This window comes from Leptodactylus fuscus, chromosome 1, assembly GCF_031893055.1.
Source record: "Leptodactylus fuscus isolate aLepFus1 chromosome 1, aLepFus1.hap2, whole genome shotgun sequence".
Classification (NCBI taxonomy): Eukaryota; Metazoa; Chordata; class Amphibia; order Anura; family Leptodactylidae; genus Leptodactylus; species Leptodactylus fuscus.
Genome location: NC_134265.1, coordinates 119,388,434 through 119,408,077, shown reverse-complemented (window position 1 = coordinate 119,408,077; position 19,644 = coordinate 119,388,434). Strand labels below are relative to the sequence as shown.

Genomic DNA, 19,644 nt, shown 5'->3' with positions numbered 1-19,644 from the left:
TTTTTGAGAAAAATACAATTTCTTTTAAATTTATTTTACTTTCATATACAGCACTTTACAGATATTGTTATCTCTCATTGTACCAAGTAGAGTTTACGGTGTAAATTCCCTATCAGCATGTCTTTGGAGTATAAGAGGAAACTAGAGTACCCAGAGAAAACCCACACAAATTCCATGTAGATGTCATCCTTGGCTGGATTCAAACCCAGGACTCCAATGCTGCAAGGCAACAGGGCTCTGTACCCACAGTGGCTGAGCACACACTGCTTAAATGCCACTGAACACAGCATGAAGTGTAATATAAAATAGTCCATATTTAAAAACTAAATACAACTAGGAGAAACTTTGTTGCAATTGTACTGAATGACGGCTAGAAGTCAGCGGTGACTAAATGGTAGGTTGCAATCTACCTGTACATAACAATACTCTTTGCTCTCTAGTTTGTACTGTTCCTCTGTTATTACTCCTAGAAGTGAATGAATAAATAGGTAATAGGGTGTTACCAGTTATGGTTGTGTCCCTCTGTGTCCTGTGCCTCTTAGCCTCATCCAACAACAGTAATGTGCACTCGGCCATGATAAGTAGTATTTTCACAGTCAAGTATACACCCGAGGATAATCCATTTTCACAGATCCCTCATAAACAAGAGTCTTTTAAGTGATCTGTAAACACGGATTGAGAAATAGCACACTTTATTTTTTCTTGGAATGATCCTTCACATGGACCATTAAAACAACAGTCATGTGAATAGACCCAAAAAAGTCTATGAAGCCATGTATACAATGGGTATGGGATACTGTCATGGGAATGAGCCCTTAGGCTAAAGCCCCACGTAGCGTTGTGGGAAAAACCACAGTGGTAACGCATCGCAGTCTTTCCCATAGCACTTTTCACAGAAAGTCTGCAGAGGTTTCCTCTATGGATTTTCTCTTTCTATTATACCTATAGGGAAACCACCAGCATTTCCATAGGTATAATTGACATGCTGCAATTTCCAAAACCGCAGCGGCTTTGGATATTGCAGTGTGTCCACTGCACATATCTTTCTGCAACATGGGGATGGGATTCACTAGAATCCCATTCTCTTTGCCGTGACTTTTTTTCTGCAGCGTTTCTGTCTTGGGCAAACCACGGAAATTACGCCATACGAGGCCCCGGCCTGTCAGACTGTGTATAGACACCTCTTTAACCAGGGGAATAATAATCATATATATTCAGGACATAAATTGTAGCAGCTCAGTGGATGAGATTTCTAGAACTTGCAGGATGTCAGGTATTTCTGTGGTTTTTATCTACGACTTTCAATCATTGCAAAGGTTGAAAGCTGGAGGAAACCTGCATGGTCTCTGAAGAAAAAAAACATCTGAGGCTAAAGCTTGGCCATATACATTAGATTTTAGACTCCTGAAGTGGCAGATTGTGACCTCTCTGCTGTTGGTTGGTTGTACATAAATCTATGACAGTTCATCCCATAGAGCCAACAATCAATTAAAGTTGGTCAGAACCAAATCTGTTGGCTGGATCTGTGCTGGATATTTTATTGCAATCTGTCTGTTATGTGTATGAGCTAGACTGACAGACCTGCGGCACACCCACAAAGCATCCGTCATGTACTGTTGTCAGCACTTCATTAGGATTGAGAGACTTTCATCTGGTAATGTTTCTGGGGTAGTTGAAGGCTTCTTGGTAGGTTATAGTTGGACCTGGGCCCTGGAGCCTTACAGGGTCCATAATGTGTGTTTTCCCAATACAAAGAGACCAGGTTTGTTAACAATACATTATAGTTGGTGGGTCTGGTACAGGTTTTGCACTAGGGCCAAGGAGCTTCAGGTTATGCCTCTGGGAATATGAAACATTTCCCTGACGAAAATTCAGCAGCGCGTTCATCCATGCTGCTTCAGCCTAGTAGAGGACTGGCACAGTACAAAATCATGGAAAAGATTGGAATTGTTAATAATATATAAGTCTTCATACATACAAAACAGTACAATACAACGCAGACAACAGATGACTCTTGTATATACACATATCACAGATTTGTGAAGATCTAAAGAAGCTGAGAATGATAAAAAAAATAAATCCGAAAATCATAAGCTCTATTTTAGGCACATTTAGAATAATGACAGTCTGTGCTGCTTCTCCTGCTTACCTCTCACATTCTCTTACCAAATGCTGCGTATTGTTGTTGAAATACTGACATCTGCTGGTCACTCTGAAAACTGCCAAACATACACAATTATATTATCAAAGTGCCAGTCAGACTTATTAGTGTAATATCCTTGAGTTTATTAAGACTTGCATTTCCTAAGCCAATAGAGTCCTCAATTGGTGCTAGGCGTGTCTGAATTATAAAGAGGCCCACCTTGTGCAGAGTAAAATATGTGATGCATTATTGGCACATGACAGGGCCATATGCCAAAGTTGCATGTGCATGAACACCCATCTGTACCAGAAAACTGGAGTATATGGTTTACTAAATTCCCTTTACTGCCTTATAATCAGCATTGATAGAGATGATATTACTGCAGTGCTACAAAGTCTATTTCCTTACAGCAGAATATCGTGTGTCGTATTGGCAGGTGTTTATTACGTATATTATGGTAGATTCTATAAACGCATCTTATAGTTCTGATCGTGTTCTCAGAAACAGTTGACCCACTCCTTCCCACAGCATTACAGCATTCATTTATCTTTTAGGCATGTCATAATATGTGGACTATGCACACAGTAATATCCAACCTGATACACAAAGAAAGCAGCCATTTAGGAACTGGCATAGGTTTCCACCATAACACACCCCAGAAAACTCGCCCCATGTGGCAGGTGGAGCGCAGATCTGGGCTTGAGGCACTTACTTGTGCCCATCGTGCACCTCAATACCATCTCTCTACACCAGTTTTTTTAGTTGTAGCGGGATTGATGAATTTGCCCCAGTGTATCTCTCACTTGGTGATGTTACAGTACAGGGATAACACAGTGGGGCAGATTTGCTAATAGGTGTTTTAGACAGTACGACTTTAGACTAGACACTCTTAATCTGCATCAGATTTATCAAAGTGTTTCTTGTTCTTTGATAAATGTATATTTTTAGACCGTCACATTACTCCGATTATTAGTTGGCTTAAAAGTTCTTGACGTATTTTCGGTTTACTGAGTTGCATTGTAGGCCATATTCCTTTCCTGATAAGTCACATCTCCTTTTTGTACAAGTTGAAAAGTCTAAAAGAATTGCTAAATGTGATGCACAGCATGTTAGTCCATTTAGCTTTATGAATCCCCCCATGTATCTCTCACACAGTGGTGTCCAGTAATGGAATAGTTAATGCAGTGATGTGACGGCGACCTCTGTATCCTTTAAAGTTACACCCCTGGTTTGAGAATAGTTAGATTGTATTGGAGTAAAACTTTGCATTGAGTTCATGGCCAGTGTTAGAAGAGATGACGACATTGGTTTCTTGCATTTAATTGATTTAGTAATGTTATTACGGGTGCAGAATGTTCTGTGTTATAGTTACCAGTCATTCTGTATCTGTTATTCAAGGCTGCTGTGATCTCCTGATGTTAGCTGCTGTTGTTTATGTTCAAGGACTCTCATCTAGAAAAATATACTTTTTTTAGTGTGGCTACACACATAGCCTTCATAAACAGTAACGCACATACACAATGTCTAAGTCTGGTACACTGACATAAGCAATAAAGACGAGGATCGCTAAGACACAAAGTAATTTCATATACACATTTCAGTGTCTGTATTCAGAGAAATATCTGCTGAGAAATAATTGCTTCGATGCTTTGTCCCTTTTGTAATAACATACCATATCGTAGTAATAGTAGGATAACCTACCATATCATAGTGAAGCAAAACATTAGTATTCAATAATAAGTGGTAGAGATGAGCGAACGCCGTTTGATCGAACAGGTATTCGATCGAATATCAGGCCGTTCGAGGTATTCAATTCCAATCGAAAGCCACGTGGCAAATGCAGTAAAAATTTGTTTCCCCTCCCACCTTCCCTGGCGCATTTTTTGCACCAATAACTGTGCAGGGGAGGTGGGACAGGAACTACGACCACGGAGGCATTAAAAAAAATTGAAAAAACCCATTGGCTGCCGAAAACATGTGACCTCCGATTTATAAGAATAGTCAGCACCATCTTCGTCACATTTGCGGTGAGAAACAGAGAGAGAAAGAGATCTGCTGAGGGTTAGATAGGTATTAGCTTCTAGTAGGCAGGCAAAAACGGAAGAAAAACAACAGCTCTTTTCAGAGCTATATACTGCAGGGAGAGGAGTCGATCTTTCCACGGGGTGTCTCCCCAAAACAGGGATACAGAGCAAATAAGTCCGGCTATATACGCTCAACCCAGCTTTCCAGGCAGTGTCCCCCCAAACACCTAACAGGGATACAGAGCATTCAGTCTGGCTATATACGCTGAACCCAGCTTTGCAGGCGGTGTTCCCCCAAAACAGGGATACAGAACAAATAGGTCCGGCGATATACGCTCAACCCAGCTTTCCAGGCAGTGTCCCCCCAAACACCTAACAGGGATACAGAGCATTCAGTCCGGCTATATATGCTCAACCCAGCGTTGCAGGCAGTGTCCCCCCAAAACAGGTATACAGAGCAAAAAGGTCCGGCTATATACGCTCAACCAAGCTTTCCTCGGTGTATAGACCATAAAAATGCATATGGCTAGCACAAAGGGACGAGGACGGGGACGAGCACGGGGGCGTGGAAATGCAGATGGGGAGCAAGGTTGCGGTCAACCAACAGTGTCTACCGTGCCTACAACAAGCATTGCGCTTCCCCATAGTCCCCGGCTTGATGGCCACATTAAGTAGAGTGCAGGGTACAACACTAACCACATCCAAGGAACAGGTGTTACAATGGCTGGCGGATAATGCTTCCAGCACATTCTCCACCAGCCAGTCAGCCTCTACATCAACTCCTCCTCCTACCCAACAGTCTGGTCCGCCTTCCTCACAACATGCACAATCTTCCCAGCAAAGTAATCCCACCTTTCCCACCTCCCAGGAGCTGTTTTCAGGTCCATTTACTGTCCCTCTTTCTGTCCCATCACGTCCCGAATCACCGGAGGTACTAGATGAGCTTCTGTGTCCTGTGTCAGCTCCTTCTCCTGCACTATCAGGCGCCTCTTCCCAGCAACCCACCATCTCCCAGACTTTTGAGCGCAGGCAAAAATACAGCGCTACTCACCCCCATGCACAAGCCTTAAACGCGCACATCTCCAAACTCCTGGCGCAGGAGATGTTGCCGTTCCGGCTTGTGGAAACTTCTGTGACTTCTGTGCCTTCTGTGACCTGATGGCAAGTACGGCACCTCGCTATGCCGTCCCTAGCCATCACTACTTCTCCCGATGTGCTGTCCCCGCCTTGCACCAGCACGTGTCACGCAACATCAGGCGGGCCCTAAGTTCAGAGCTTTGCACAAAGGTCCACTTGACCACCGACGTGTGCACAAGTGCATGCGGACGGGGACGCTTCATTTCACTGACGGCACACTGTGTGAATGTAGTTGAGGCTGAGACCCGGTCAAAACTGGGGCGGTCCAACTCATTTACCCGCCCAACATTCCTGGCAGGGGCTCTGAACCACCACCCTCCTCCTCCTCCGTCATCACATTGACCCCAGCTACCTGCTGGAAATGCTGCAGCACTGGCGTGGGGAGACATCAGCAGGCCGTGCTGAAGCTCATCAACTTGGGGGACAGACAGCACACTGCCTCAGAGGTGAGGGATGCCTTCCTTGATGAGACGTCAACATGGTTTTCTTATTCTTATTCTTATGGTAGAGTTGGAAGGGACCTCAAGGGCCATCGGGTCCAACCCCCTGCGAGTGCAGGTTTTCCTAAATCATCCCAGCTATATGTTTATCCAGATTCCGCTTGAAGATTTCCATTGATGGAGCGCCCACCACCTCCCGTGGCAGCCTATTCCACTCTCTCACTACCCTCACTGTCAGAAAGTTTTTCCTAATGTCTAATCTGTATCTCTTTCCCTTTAGTTTCATCCCATTGCTTCTTGTACTTCCTTGTGCTAATGAGAATAGGGTAGATCCCTCTGCACTGTGACTACCTTTCAGATATTTGTAGACTGCTATTAAATCTCCCCTCAGCCTTCTCTTCTGCAAACTAAACAATCCCAGTTCTTTTAGCCGCTCCTCATAGGACATGGTTTGCAGACCTTCCACCATTTTGGTTGCTCTTCTCTGGACTTGCTCCAATATATCGATGTCTTTCATGAATTGAGGCGCCCAGAACTGTACACAGTATTCCAGGTGTGGTCTGACCAGGGAAGAGTACAGCAGAATAATGACCTCTCTTGATTTAGATTCAATGCTTGTCTTAATACATCCCAGAATTTTATTAGCCTTTTTTGCAGCAGCACCACACTGTTGGCTCATATTGAATTTGAATTTTTCACCGCTGCACCTGGGCCCAGGCATGGTTGTGTGTGATAACGGCCGGAATCTGGTAGCGGCTCTGGAGCTTGCCAACCTCCATGTTCCATGCCTGGCTTACGTTTTCAATTTAGTGGTGCAACGGTTTTTAAAAACGTACCCCAATTTACCAGAGCTACTGGTGAAAGTGCGCCGCTTGTGCGCCCACTTTCACAAGTCTACAGTAGCCGCTGCTTGCCTCCAAAGCCTCCAGCAACGCCTTCATCTGCCAGAACACCGGCTGTTGTACGACGTCCCCACACACTGGAACTCAACATACCACATGTTGAGCAGAGTGTGTGAGCATCAGAGACCCTTGATGAAGTAACATCTCCAAAACCCAACTCCTCAGAGTCAGCTCCTGCAGTTTCTGCACCATGAGTGGCCATGGATGGCAGACTTATGCGAGATCTTGCGTGTCTTTGAGGAGTCCACCAAGAGGGTCAGCTGTGTAACAATCCCGCTCCTGTGTGTGATGCGAGAATCCCTCAACGCCATCAGGGATAACGCATTGGATGCTGAGGAGGCGGGCATAGGAGCAGAACCATCCCAGCAGGATAGTCAGTGCACACTTCTGTCCACTTCACAGCGTATATTGAGGGAAGAAGAGGAGGAGGAGGAGGATGACGAAGTGGCAGATGATCTCATTGTCACACAGGAGGCTAACGGATAAGTTCATTGCGTCCCATTGCTGCAGCGCGGATGGGGCGAAATGGAGGAAGAGGAGGAAATGGAGAGTGACCATTCCGGTGGGGGCAGCGAAGTCATGCCAAGTAACACTCTGGCACACATGGCTGAATTCATGTTGGGGTGCTCCAGGGCCGACGTCACGTTGGCATGACAGCTGCGATCCTTTACAAGGCTCCCAGGCTTGTCTGCAAATTCTTTCATTTGCAGGCTGGTCTATGCAGCCTGCAAAAGAAATGATGATTTTTTGCAATGCATTAGCATTGTAATGCATTGCATTAGTGATCAGACCACCTGGGGTTCAACACCCCTAGGGGGTCTAATAAATGCGAAAAATAAAAAAAATTAAAAAAAAAAGTAAAAAAAAAAAATATATAAAAAAAATATAAAAAGTATTAAAAATTCAAATCACCCCCCTTTCCCTAAAACACATATAAAAGTAGTTAAAAACTGTGAAACACATACATATTAGCTATCCTCGTGTCCGAAATTGCCTGCTCTACAAATCTATAAAAATATTTTTCTTGTTCGGTAAACACCGTAGCAGGAAAAATAGTCAAAAGTGCCAAACCGTCGTTTTTTCACTGTTTTGATTCTGTTAAAAATTTGAATAAAAAGTGATCAAAGCAGTAACATTTCGAGAAAATGGTAGAAATAAAAAGTACACCCGGCCCCGCAAAAAAAGATGCCCTATGCATCCCCGTACACTGACGTATAAAATAGTTACGGCTGCCAGAATATGGCGACTTTTAGAAAAAAAAAATGTTTTAACACAGTTTTGGATTTTTTTAAGGGGTCAAAATCTAAATAAAACCATATAAATTTGGTATCCCTGGAACCATACCGAAACACAGAATACAGGGGACATGTCATTTTGGCTGCACAGTGAACGCCGTAAAACCAAAGCCCGTAAGAAAGTTGCAGAAATGCATTTTTTCTTCAAATCCACCTCATTCTGAATTTTTTTCCTGCTTCCTAGTACATTATATACAATAATTAATGGTGGCATCATAAAGACAAATTTGTCCCGCAAAAATTAAGACCTCATATGGCTCTGGGAGCGGAGAAATAAAAAAGTTATGGAGTTTAGAAGGAGGGGAGTCAAAAACAAAAAACGAAAATCAAAAAATGCCATCGGCAGGAAAGGGTTACAACCTGAAATGGTGGAAAGGTGGCAGCCTCAATAAAAGAAAAAAACTGTGATTTTTGGAAACCCCATGTAATGGATAAATATTTCTGAAATAATATAATACTTTTTGTTTTGTGATGCCTTAAAGAGTAACTAAACTTTTGGACAACTTTTGATTTTCTGCCAGTTTTTGTGTCAGTAATAAATTTTGTAATGCTCCTTTCTGTGAAATTCTGCATTTCTTTATTCTTTCCTTTGTTTCTCTATTGAGAGCTGTCCACTGCTCCTCATGGCATAGGGAATACAATACTTATGTAAAATGCAGAGAAAATGGGGGGGGGTCACCTCAAACAGTTACATCGCTGGCATTATAAAATAACTTGCTTCTGGTGTCATACGGAAGAAGAGATTCTCTTCTTTCATATGACACTAAGGCAGTGCTATCTATATTACTTCCAGAGATATCACTGGTTGAAAATACAATCAAATGATTAGGATATGCAGCTGCATATAAATATTCCAGTCCTGACTGTGTTTTCAACTAGTTATATCTCTGGACACTACATTTTATAATACCCAAGATATAAAGATTTTAGAAGTAAGAAGCAGGATACAGCTCTCAAGAGAAGCAAGATGATGAATAAAGAGATGCCGGATTTCACAGAAAAGACAAAATTTGTTAATAAAGTACATTACAAAAATTATTAATGACACATATACTTCTAACATGAGAGTCAACTGTAGCCTACAGGATTGCTCATACTGATGTCACGTGGTACATGTACTCATGTCACTGGATAAGAAAGTGTCACAGACTAAACAGCCAGTATAGATTACACTGATGAGAAAATAAATGTATGCATCAAATACACAATGAACCTCATATATATCACTGCACCTTGTGTAATCCTATTTTGCACATATGATAAGATTTTCTAATAATCTAATAAACATTTCCCTTTTATTTTCAGATGCAGATATTATTCCAGCCTTCGCCTTCCTCTTATGTATTCTCATCCATACAGCCAGATAACAGTAGAGACAGAGTTTGACAATCCAATCTATGAGACTGGGGTACGTGTACATTCATATGTTGAACTTACTTGCCAATACTCGGTTATATGACATTAGAAAAATGTTTTGGCAGAAACCGTGCCATTTCTATTCATGGCTGTGACTGGTATTGCAGTTTAGACACTTTCACTTGAATGGGACTGAGCTGCACAAGTAAACACTGCCTATAGCCAAGAATGAGCTATTTCTGGATATGGATCAGGAAATTTTTTCTAATGCTAGGATTTTTCAACATTTTAGGGTAACATTTTCTAATTATGCTTGTTTGCTGAAATAGAAACCCAGAAGGATTAAAATAGATGAGTGGTCTATTACATGGACGTATTTAAAATTATGAACTTTATTAATACCATTAAAATTAGGTTTTTTTATGTGAAAAATTAAACAAAAACAAACACCCAAGTGTATAGAATTCAAAAAGGAGGAAGAAGGACTGAATAGTAAGATGTACTTCTTGGTTCTGTGGAAATGAGTTTGAGCCAAACAGATCCCTAATTCAGTCCAATAAAAGAGAACCAAACAGACATATTCCTTTGGTCACATAAAAGTCACTTAATATATTGTGTTTATTAAGTAGCTGAACCTGTTAAATTATTAATAAGGTCCAATTTCTCCAGTACAGATGGGTTAGTGTTCTGGCATTTATTTACTTTATCTGCTCAGAATACACCCTCTAACTAGGTGCTAATTCACATAGAGAGCGATGATCGCAATCATACGTACTGTATATCTGCAGCCTCATTATTGCACACTGCCTCCCTATATTCCAGTGAAAGCCCTAGCGTACTGGTTCAATATCAGTGTAGCCCCCATCTACATTAGGTAACCATAAACTGTCTGCAATAAGTAGCCTGATGCATTTCCTCTGCCTACAACTGGTGTGGCAGATTCATCAGAGGCTTTTAGTAGAGATTGACCGCTTAGATGTTTGCCATAGTCAAAATTTCCCCCCCGCAGCCCTGCCGGCACTAATGTGTGGCACAAGACAGTTTTCGAAGCCAGATCATGCTACCAAAACCCATCATGTTCTGTTTATCTTACTAAGGACTCATACACACAGTCATTGTAGCTCCATTTTATTTGTGGTGTACCTTTTTTTGGAGAAAAAAAAAAAAAAAAAACAGTTCCAGTTGCTTAATATGGAGTACTGACATATAGACAAGCTAAACAAGCCCACTCCCTCACCCATCCACTGTTCAAAAATAGAGTAGTGTTGTAAAAATAGAAAGAGTTGCAAATTCTAGCACAAATACCTAAAAAATTGCAAATCTCTACTTTGCTACTCTTTATTTTTTTACACAAGAAATTTGTGTGCACGGCTTGATGAATTCCCCCCACACACACACTGATTTATACATACTAATGTTAAATACCTTTAGGCTAAGGCCCCACATTGTGGAATGCAGCTAAAAAATCCTTCTTGAAAACACAGCTTTTCTACAGTGTTTTTTTCTCCACAATATGTGGATGGAATTAGCCAGAATTTCATGCTAGTATTGTAAAACACAGCGTTTTTTTTTTCTGCTGTGTTTCTGTAATGCAGTGCCTAAGCCTAACGATGGGTTCACACCAGCGTCTGGAGTCCGTTCTCAGGTTTCCGTCTTCTGCATGTAGAAGACAAAAACCTGTCATGCCGAGTCTGGCCGTGAGCGCCGGTGAGCGTTTTATGCTCTCCGCGGCGAAACCGTTTTTTTTAAACCGGACACAGAGTACTGCATGTCCGACTCTGTGTCCGGTTTAAAAAAGACGGTTTCACTGCGGAGAGCATAAAACGCTCACCGGCGCTCACGGCCGGACACTTTTCAAACCCATTCAAATGAATGGGTTTGGAAAGATGCCGGTAGGTTTCGGTCTCCTGCCCCTGTTTTGTGCAAAAAACAGAAACCTGCAGAATGGAGTCCCGGGCGCAGATGTGAACGAGCCCTTACATGCTCATTTTTTTCAGGGCATGTAATAACTCTATTTAATAACGATGGTCACCGTCCTGGTACATAAAGAAATATCTCTTATAGTGTAACCGGAGCTGGTACAGATGACCTACATGGGGGGGGGGCTGTACAAGTGGGAGAGCCATAATACCTTGTTCCTGTTAGGCAGACTAGATTCAGGGCCGTTTTAACACACTGGTGGGCATTGTGCAAAGGTTTTATAAGTGGGCCCCCCACATCACCACCACTTACAGATAGAGATGAGCGAGTACTGTTCGGATCAGCTGATCCGAACAGCACGCTCACATAGAAATGAATGGACGTAGCCGGCACGCGGGGGGGTTAAGCGGCCAGCCACCGTCAAAGCGGAAGTACCAGGTGCATCCATTCATTTCTATGGAGCGTGCTGTATGGATCGGCTGATCCAAACAGTACTCGCTCATCTCCACTTACAAATACTTGACCTGCACAAATTATAATGTCCCCTCAATGCAATACCTAAGTGCTTCCTTTATATTTTCCACTACTTTTCAAGCCCATCCTGACCTTTGAAAAAACACAGCAAAATCTATAACAAAAAAACGCTGCCTTTCCACGGGGGAAGGGAGAATAGCCTAACAAAGATCTGATAGTAACATGTTCTCTTAAAAATGTGTCCCAGGTCACATTCCCATTACTCCCAGCAGAAAGCTGATTCTGCCAGGAGAATCTGTGGCAAACCCGGTATTATCACTGCAAAAATGTAGTGTTACATGGCAGCCATTGAGATGGAGAGATAACTGGTTCTGTGTTGTGACTAACAGAGGTGGTCCGGAGCAGGGACCCCACTCTATAATGTCCATATTCTCTAATAACGTATATAGACAGGATTTGTCTTCATACAACAATTCCTGTAATACATCTCAGTGCCAATTCAATATGCTTTATTTTGTTTTAGGAAACGAGAGAATATGAAGTTTCAATATAGAAGCTGAGACTTTCATACGAAAGTGAGCACCGGACAACTTCAATCAAGATGTCAGTTCTGCAATATGATAGAAGTTCTCAGTGCTTCATCCAGAGACCATGTGGAGTTGAAATGAGCCTTTTAGTATTTTAGTTGTATTTCTTTTTGACTCTTTCTTGAAGATTTCCATCTCTGTATTTATAACATTTACATTTAGGAGACTAGATGTGTTTTAGGAAACACTATTATGTTGCAGGGTACAAGAAACACTTTAGTCCGAACAAGGACAGCTAATGCTCCCGGGATTAATCTAACATAACATAGCAAAACTGCAGTGGTAATAAAGTGATAGTCCTCGGCTTCAGAGGATTTGCTTCAAGTCTTGAGTATTTGAATCCTAGCTTAATCTGCGCTATAGAACTAACTGGCAAAAGATATTAGCAAAAGTCTAAGATGCCTTTTATGCACTTTATAGTATTGCACATGAAAGCAAAATTGGAATGTGTTGGAGCAAATAAGGAGATATTTTCATATTTTTGGTGGAAAATTCATACAAAATGCCTCAAAAAGAGATTTAGTAAGCACGAAATGGAGCAAAATTAGTTACAAAAGTAAATCAGGGGTATCACAAAAAGCGTACATTGAGGCGATCCCAAACAGTCTCCAAATTCTTGAAGCCCTTTAACTTAAACTTGTATTTTGTCATGTATATTCCATCTATCTCAGTTGCAGTGATCTGTTCCATTTCAGTTTTGGCACAAGGAAACATAGCTGGTACTCCTGCTAAACTCCATGGGTTGCATTTGTCTAAATTTTTCTTACACTGGAATCTGATTTTACTTTATACAGGCCGAATTATGTCTGTCGTGATATTTGTGAGGTGATACATTTTCTCTGTTGTCAATGGTAAGGACTGGGCAGTTCGGATATTCGTTGTAAGACATAAAGAGAGATTAGCTCTTGTACAAACTGAAAAATACCAACAGAGAATTGTAGAATATAGCGTAACTTATAACGTTCAATGAGTAGTAGCCCAGATCCCATACCGGTGAGGCCAGGGTTTTATGAAAAAGGGGATTTATAGAATACTTGAGGAAAAACATTACATAAATGGTAATTCACTTACTTATTTGCGTAAGAAGCTTCTCATGAATTTGGGCAACACAAAAATTTGAAGAACCTATGGCTCTAAGAATACACTCATGCAGTTCAGTCCATGATTTCTTTTAACTATATCCAGAAGTGAATCTTAAAGATATGAAAGTACAAAAACATATACAGATAGAAAAGTATAGAAGTAAATATTCTGTGTTTTTGGATCCACTCCTAGTTTTACCTACAAAAAAAAAAAATCATATAGCCATCATAGTCTCTGGGTAGAATTAAACAGATTGCCAGACGGGATAGAATCTTTTAGAAAAGGTTCATAAATGTGTCCTAAAAACCGATATTCACCTTACTAATCCCCTGATGCCGTTCTCTACTTCCTGGTCCCTCTCAAAATGTGGAAAAAGCCTCTGCAGCCAATCATTGGCTGAGCAATCATTTTATTCCTTTTGTAACATTGCAACAATTTTCTTAAAAATGTTCTACTGCCAGATAGCTCTTAAGCCTGGTTCACATCTGTGTTCAATAATCTGTTCGGTGAGTCCGCATGGGGACCCCTGAACAGAATATCAAACGCATTGGCAAGCGGTGATCTTATGAAAACACACGGACCCCATAGACTATAATGGGGTCCGTATGCTTTCCATGTGGTGTCCGCATGAGTCATGTGGACTAGAAAGTAGATCATGAAGTACTTTTCTGTCCGCATGTTCCGAGTGGACACCGTGCAGAAAGTACACGGACCCCATTATACTCTATGGGGTCCGTGTGCTTTCATAAGCTCACCGCTTGCCAATGCCTCCCCATGCGAACTCCCCAAATGGATTACCGAACGTAGATGTGAACCAGGCCTTATACTGATTCCCAGAGCCAAATGCAAAGGATACTGTTATCATTGTTACATGTCAGGTTTTTCTGTCCGCTTGAAAAGTCGGACATCTTTGGGAATGGACAGTTAAGGACAGACACGGACAGTAAAAGAACGCACCCGATGTCTATTTAAATCAATGCAAAATGTCACGGACACAGCTAGTGTCTGCTGCTAATGTCCGCACAAGATTTTGCATGGACATTAGCAGCAGACACTAGCTGTCGGACACCGACGGTAGTGTGAACGCTCCCTTAACAGGAGCTGAATTTGTGAGTTATCCACTTCCTTCTGGTCCTTAGCTGTGTCATGTGACTGATATTCTGATTCTTCAACTGACACAGTCTCAAATGTGGACAGGAATTTAGTTTCTCTTCTCATTCCTATGGGACTCACAGGAATGATTAGAGATGATTAGTGGGGCAAATTTATGAAGATTTGTGTTTTTAAGAGCTGTCTACCCAACCCTTAAGTTGGTGGAGGGTACGCCTGATTTATGACAAGTCTTACACCTCCTCATAAGTGAGGCGCACCCTCCACTGTCCCATGGAAATCTGAACCAATTCTTAATTCCCATAGATTTCCAACATCATTTATGCCGGAAATTTGGCATAAATGATGAAAAATTTCTGCACCTTTATCATACACCCTTTAAGGAAAGTGGCAAAGACATCGCAAAATTTAAAAAAGTTGCAATTTTTTTTGTGCAAACTGGCATACAAGGCAGCTGGGTTTTCCCCTCCACACATAAGACACTGTGTCAGTTGGATGCTCTTATTGCTGGTCACATGACACATCTGAGGACCAGAACAAAGTGGACAACTCACAAATACAGCCGCTGGTAAATAGATTCCTTTCACTACAATTTACATCATGTATCTTTCTAAAGGGCCAAATAATAAAAATTAGGCTGTGCTATTTTAATTAACATAATTTTAATAATGGTGTACTATATATTCTGCAATAATATTTGCATTAAATTGTCTGTCTGCATGTGCTGTTGGACTAAGGCCCAGTTCACATCTGGGTTAGGGATTCCGTTCGGGCAGTCCACTTGGGGACTCCCCAATGTATACCTATATGCAAGCGGTTATCTGGGAAAACATGTGGACCCCATAGACTATAATGGGGTCCGTGTGGTTTCCAATTGGTTTCCGCACAAAACAGGCAGAGAGAAAAGTCTTGCAAGCACCACTTTTCTTTCCACATGTTTCATGCAGAAACCGAATGAAAACCACACGGACCCCATTATAGTCTATGGGGTTTGCATGTTTTCCTAGGTAACCACTTTTCTATGAACGGAATACCGAACGCGGATTTGAACTGGGCCTTATTCACAACTACTTGGCTCACACCATTCATGTCGATATTAGCAATATCTTATCCATTTAGTTGGTGACTTTAAAATGGTACATGGAGGGGGTGGTGTTTTTTACAAGTTTGAAATTAGGATAGTGATTAATAAATGACAAATTAATTGTCAAATATGTTAATTTTTGTGGGTTAGTTTACCATTCCAACCCAAAACCCGGACAATTGGAAACAGATAAAGAGTAAATCTATCAATTTGAAACAATTTTTATTGAAAAGCACTTATAGTTTTAGGGAACACTCTTGACTGAATATGGCCAAAAGCCATGCTTACATGTGGTGGGATAGGTTTTCTAGTGATAGTTGGGCAGCGCGGTGGCTCAGTGGTTAGCACGGCGGTTAGCAAGGAGTTTGTATATTCTCCATGATTGCATGGGTTTCCCCCATACTCCAAAGACATACTGATAGGGAATGTAGATTGTGAGCCCTATATGGGTCAGTGATTAACTGTAAAGAAGCTGCGGAATATGCTGGCACTATATAAGTAAGCAAAGTAAATAATAGTTAATATGCCACATGATTTAGCTAGTTATGCCATAACTTTAACCTACAAAACCAAGCCACTGACAAATACGTTAATGGTTGAGTGGTTTTATTACAATCCGTAAAACTGTGCCAATTAATCTATATGAAAACCCCGCCACAGCATGTAGGTATGGATTCAGCCCCATGGAACTCTATGTACTTTAAATTATAGAACTTTATCTTTGTCTTTTGTACACTTTTAGATTGTAAGAAATGTTTGGTTTTCATAACTGGATTAAGAAAGAAAATAAGATATGACTGAATATTTTCCAGCATCAAAACCCAATACGTTCCAGCCGTTGTTTTGGAAGTTCTGCTAAAGTCCTTTACTAATGCCGTGTGTAATCCCAGGACCATTTCAGTGATGGTGATTGTGCTACTGTCAACCTGACCCTTCTCTACCGAGCCGTGTTTTGTGGGAAGAAGACCTTTTAGATGTCTTTTTTATGCTGTATTTTTATTGATATGGTGCGGAATGTGGAAACAGGGACTTTTGTAACGGATAACTAGAGCGGTGACTACTAATCCCTGCATGGATAAATCTCTGCCCATGACTGAGACTGGAAAGGACTACTAACTTTTATTGGATGGCATTGTGTTTACTTTGTCAGATATTATTTTCTCTTATGTCTCCTATGTTAGCCATTTGGAAACGACAGCAAATATTTTAATAGTTTACGTTTGTTTTGAAAAATAACAAAATGCATTGGACTTAAACCTGGAATATTTAAAATTTAATAAAAAAGACGAATGTGTATTTGTATGGTTGAAAAAGAATGACAAATATGGCGTATGGCATTTTCTCCAAATTAGACATATTAAGAAAGGCTTTATTACTGAATGGATATACAATTCTGCCAAAAACTCTATAAGGAATTATCCAGAAAGGATTCTCAGTACAAACATACAGGGTGTTGGATCAATAATATATGCAAGGAATATTTAGAATTCATGTTGACTAGATCCTAAGAAGACCAGGTTTAAGAAATTATAACTGGATCTGGTCATGGTACAAAATTTATATCCAACATTTTGTGCTGATATATTTTATATTTTTATGCAGTGGGGAGAAGATTGGATGCAGCAGTAGTCACACTTGTGCCCTGTCTCTACATTCAGGTTAATGGGAACAGTGACGTAAATGGCTGTCCTTTCGTCCACATAGAACTAATATGGATCTTCAATGTGCATGTGACCACCACTGCACTGTAGTCATACAGTAAGGAGAAATCAACATTCTAGTCAGCAGTGGAGATGTCAGCGGTGGGGCCCCTAGGGGTCAGACATTTATCATCTGCTCTGTGAATAGGTGAGAAATGTCCATACTGGAACGATTCCCGTAATAGTTTTCTGCATACAGATTTAATATTGGATTTCATAGGAGCTCTATAAATCTGTATGCAGTTAGCTCTCTCTTAGTTGTGCAGATGCCCAATGTAATCATTTCCATCTATATATGGACTCTATAAATGTAACTGATATAACTGTACATTATAAAAATGCATCATACATCACTTATATTCTAGGACACCACTCCATACTTTTCAAGCATATAAAACATGTCTATTAATTCACTTTCCTTAAATCATAGAAACAAAGTAACGGATGTTGGTAATTCAAGATGCAGGCGACAATGTTCAGGCAGAATTCTGGCCAAATGCTCAAGGTGTGGTCAGTGGTTTTATCTGCATTTGGTTCTCAAAGATGTAGTATATGCAGATTTAGCCCTGCTATTGTGACCCAGACATTCCTTTTTCGAGAATTAGGCTCCGTTCACACGGGGGGGGGGGGGCATCTACGCAGGCTGCTGCCACAAGGCGGACGCCGCGGCTCAATGAGCTGCGGAATCCACCTGAAGAAAGGGCAGCTTGCTTCTTTTTTCCGCTAGCAGCAACATGCCGCTCACGGAAAAAAGAAGCCTGGCGGTCTCCATAGACCACCATTGTGAAAACGGGCCCTCAGTATCCTGCTCTGGTGACAGAAACGGCATACTGTTTATAGTGTTTCCTACTTAACTCACTGGATCGCTTATCACTTTATCAGGTCAACATTTCTTTACTTGAAATTTCCATTATTGGTACCCTAGTGGCTTATATATATATATAAGCACTGGGAGGGGGGGGGGTTAAAAAATATATAAAAATATATAACTACTCATCACTCCCCATGGCTTCTCTGCTGGGAACCAGCTTGAGAATGGGATAGGCAAGACGCTGCCTTTTGTGCCCACCTATTATACCTAATTGTATGAGGGAGGGTTCACACCAGCGCCCGGTCTCCACTTTGCAGATTTCCGTCTTCTGTCCGAGAAACTGGACAGGAGATGGAAACCCGGCAGTCAATTTTCAAACCAATTCACAGGTTTTTTTTTTAACCGGACACAAAGTCCTGCATGTCTTGTCTGGTTAAAAAAACGGTTTTGCCACGGAGAGGCACAAGACACTCATGGGCAGTCACTTTGCAAACCCATTCAAGTGAATGGGTTTAAAAACTGACTGCTGGGTTTCCGTTTTGTCCAGTTTCTCAGGCAGAAGACGGGACCCTGCAAAGCGGAGACCGGGTGCTGGTGTAAACCCGTCCTAAAGTGGATTTACACTACTTAATACAAGAGCAAAGAAGATGACTCAGGCCCGATTCACATCAGCTTGCATTACTTTTCTCTCTGCGTGTTTCGAGCGGAAACCACACAGACTTCATTATAGTCTATGGAGTCTATGTGGTTTCTTAGGTAACTGCTTTTTAATGTGTATAGGTTTCTTGTTGGGGGAGTCCCCAAGCGGACTCCCTGAATGGAAACCCAAACTCTGATGTGAACGGGCCTAAAAATCATGATGACATATTCCTTCCTGATGTGTGGCGAGTTACTACAACACACCTTTATAATTCACTGCAGCAACACAATTGATAATGTATCCATGTCTACATAACCGTATACTAGGTATACTAGGAGCCTTCCAAATGTAACCAAGCTATCATGGATTTTAGCCCAATCCTCATAACAAATAGTATATTAAAACATAATCAAAGAGAAAGTGGCCTTCTATATAGCAAGCAGAGGCACAATATGAAGTTGTGCCCAATTGTAAAATCTGTACTATCGTTCCTTAGCTATCATATGCCATTTGTAGTATTGGTATCTTATTATGTGGCAAAAAGACCTTTGGGTCCTAATAACAAACAACCAAATTATTCTGCAAAAATGATTGACTGTGTGCTTATATTTGCTCCATGGTCTTAAACAGCAGGACATCGGTACATCAGTGTTCGCATCATATTGGCCTGATACAATATAATTTGCTATATTTATAAGTCCACTTAAAGGGAGTCTGCCACCAGAACCAAGCATATTAACCCGGCCCCAGAGATAAATAAGTTAGGGCCACCTGAATCAAACAGTGTAGTAATGCTATTTATTAGACATTTTCAATGGGATGCTTAATAAAAGTTATGTTTTAGCTCTTTAGTCCTGGGACTGTCAGTGAAATTACTTAGTGGAGTAGAGCTTAGCTATAAGATACTTCAGTGACTTGTCATCGCATAAGTAAGAGCC

At 41.2% G+C, this 19,644-nt stretch overlaps 1 protein-coding gene across 2 annotated transcripts in view; it reads left to right on the top strand.

Annotated features, from left to right (window-relative positions):
* Nucleotides 1-13,316, top strand: part of SEZ6L (seizure related 6 homolog like) — a 329,568-nt gene extending 316,252 nt beyond the window's left edge. For both annotated transcript variants that reach the window (XM_075276577.1, XM_075276578.1), the window contains exons 17-18: nucleotides 9,247-9,349; nucleotides 12,215-13,316. In XM_075276577.1, coding sequence (XP_075132678.1) covers nucleotides 9,247-9,349; nucleotides 12,215-12,244 — 133 coding nt within the window. In that variant the 3' untranslated portion in view covers nucleotides 12,245-13,316. The remainder of the gene's footprint in view (nucleotides 1-9,246; nucleotides 9,350-12,214) is intronic.
* The last annotated feature ends 6,328 nt before the right edge of the window (nucleotides 13,317-19,644 follow it).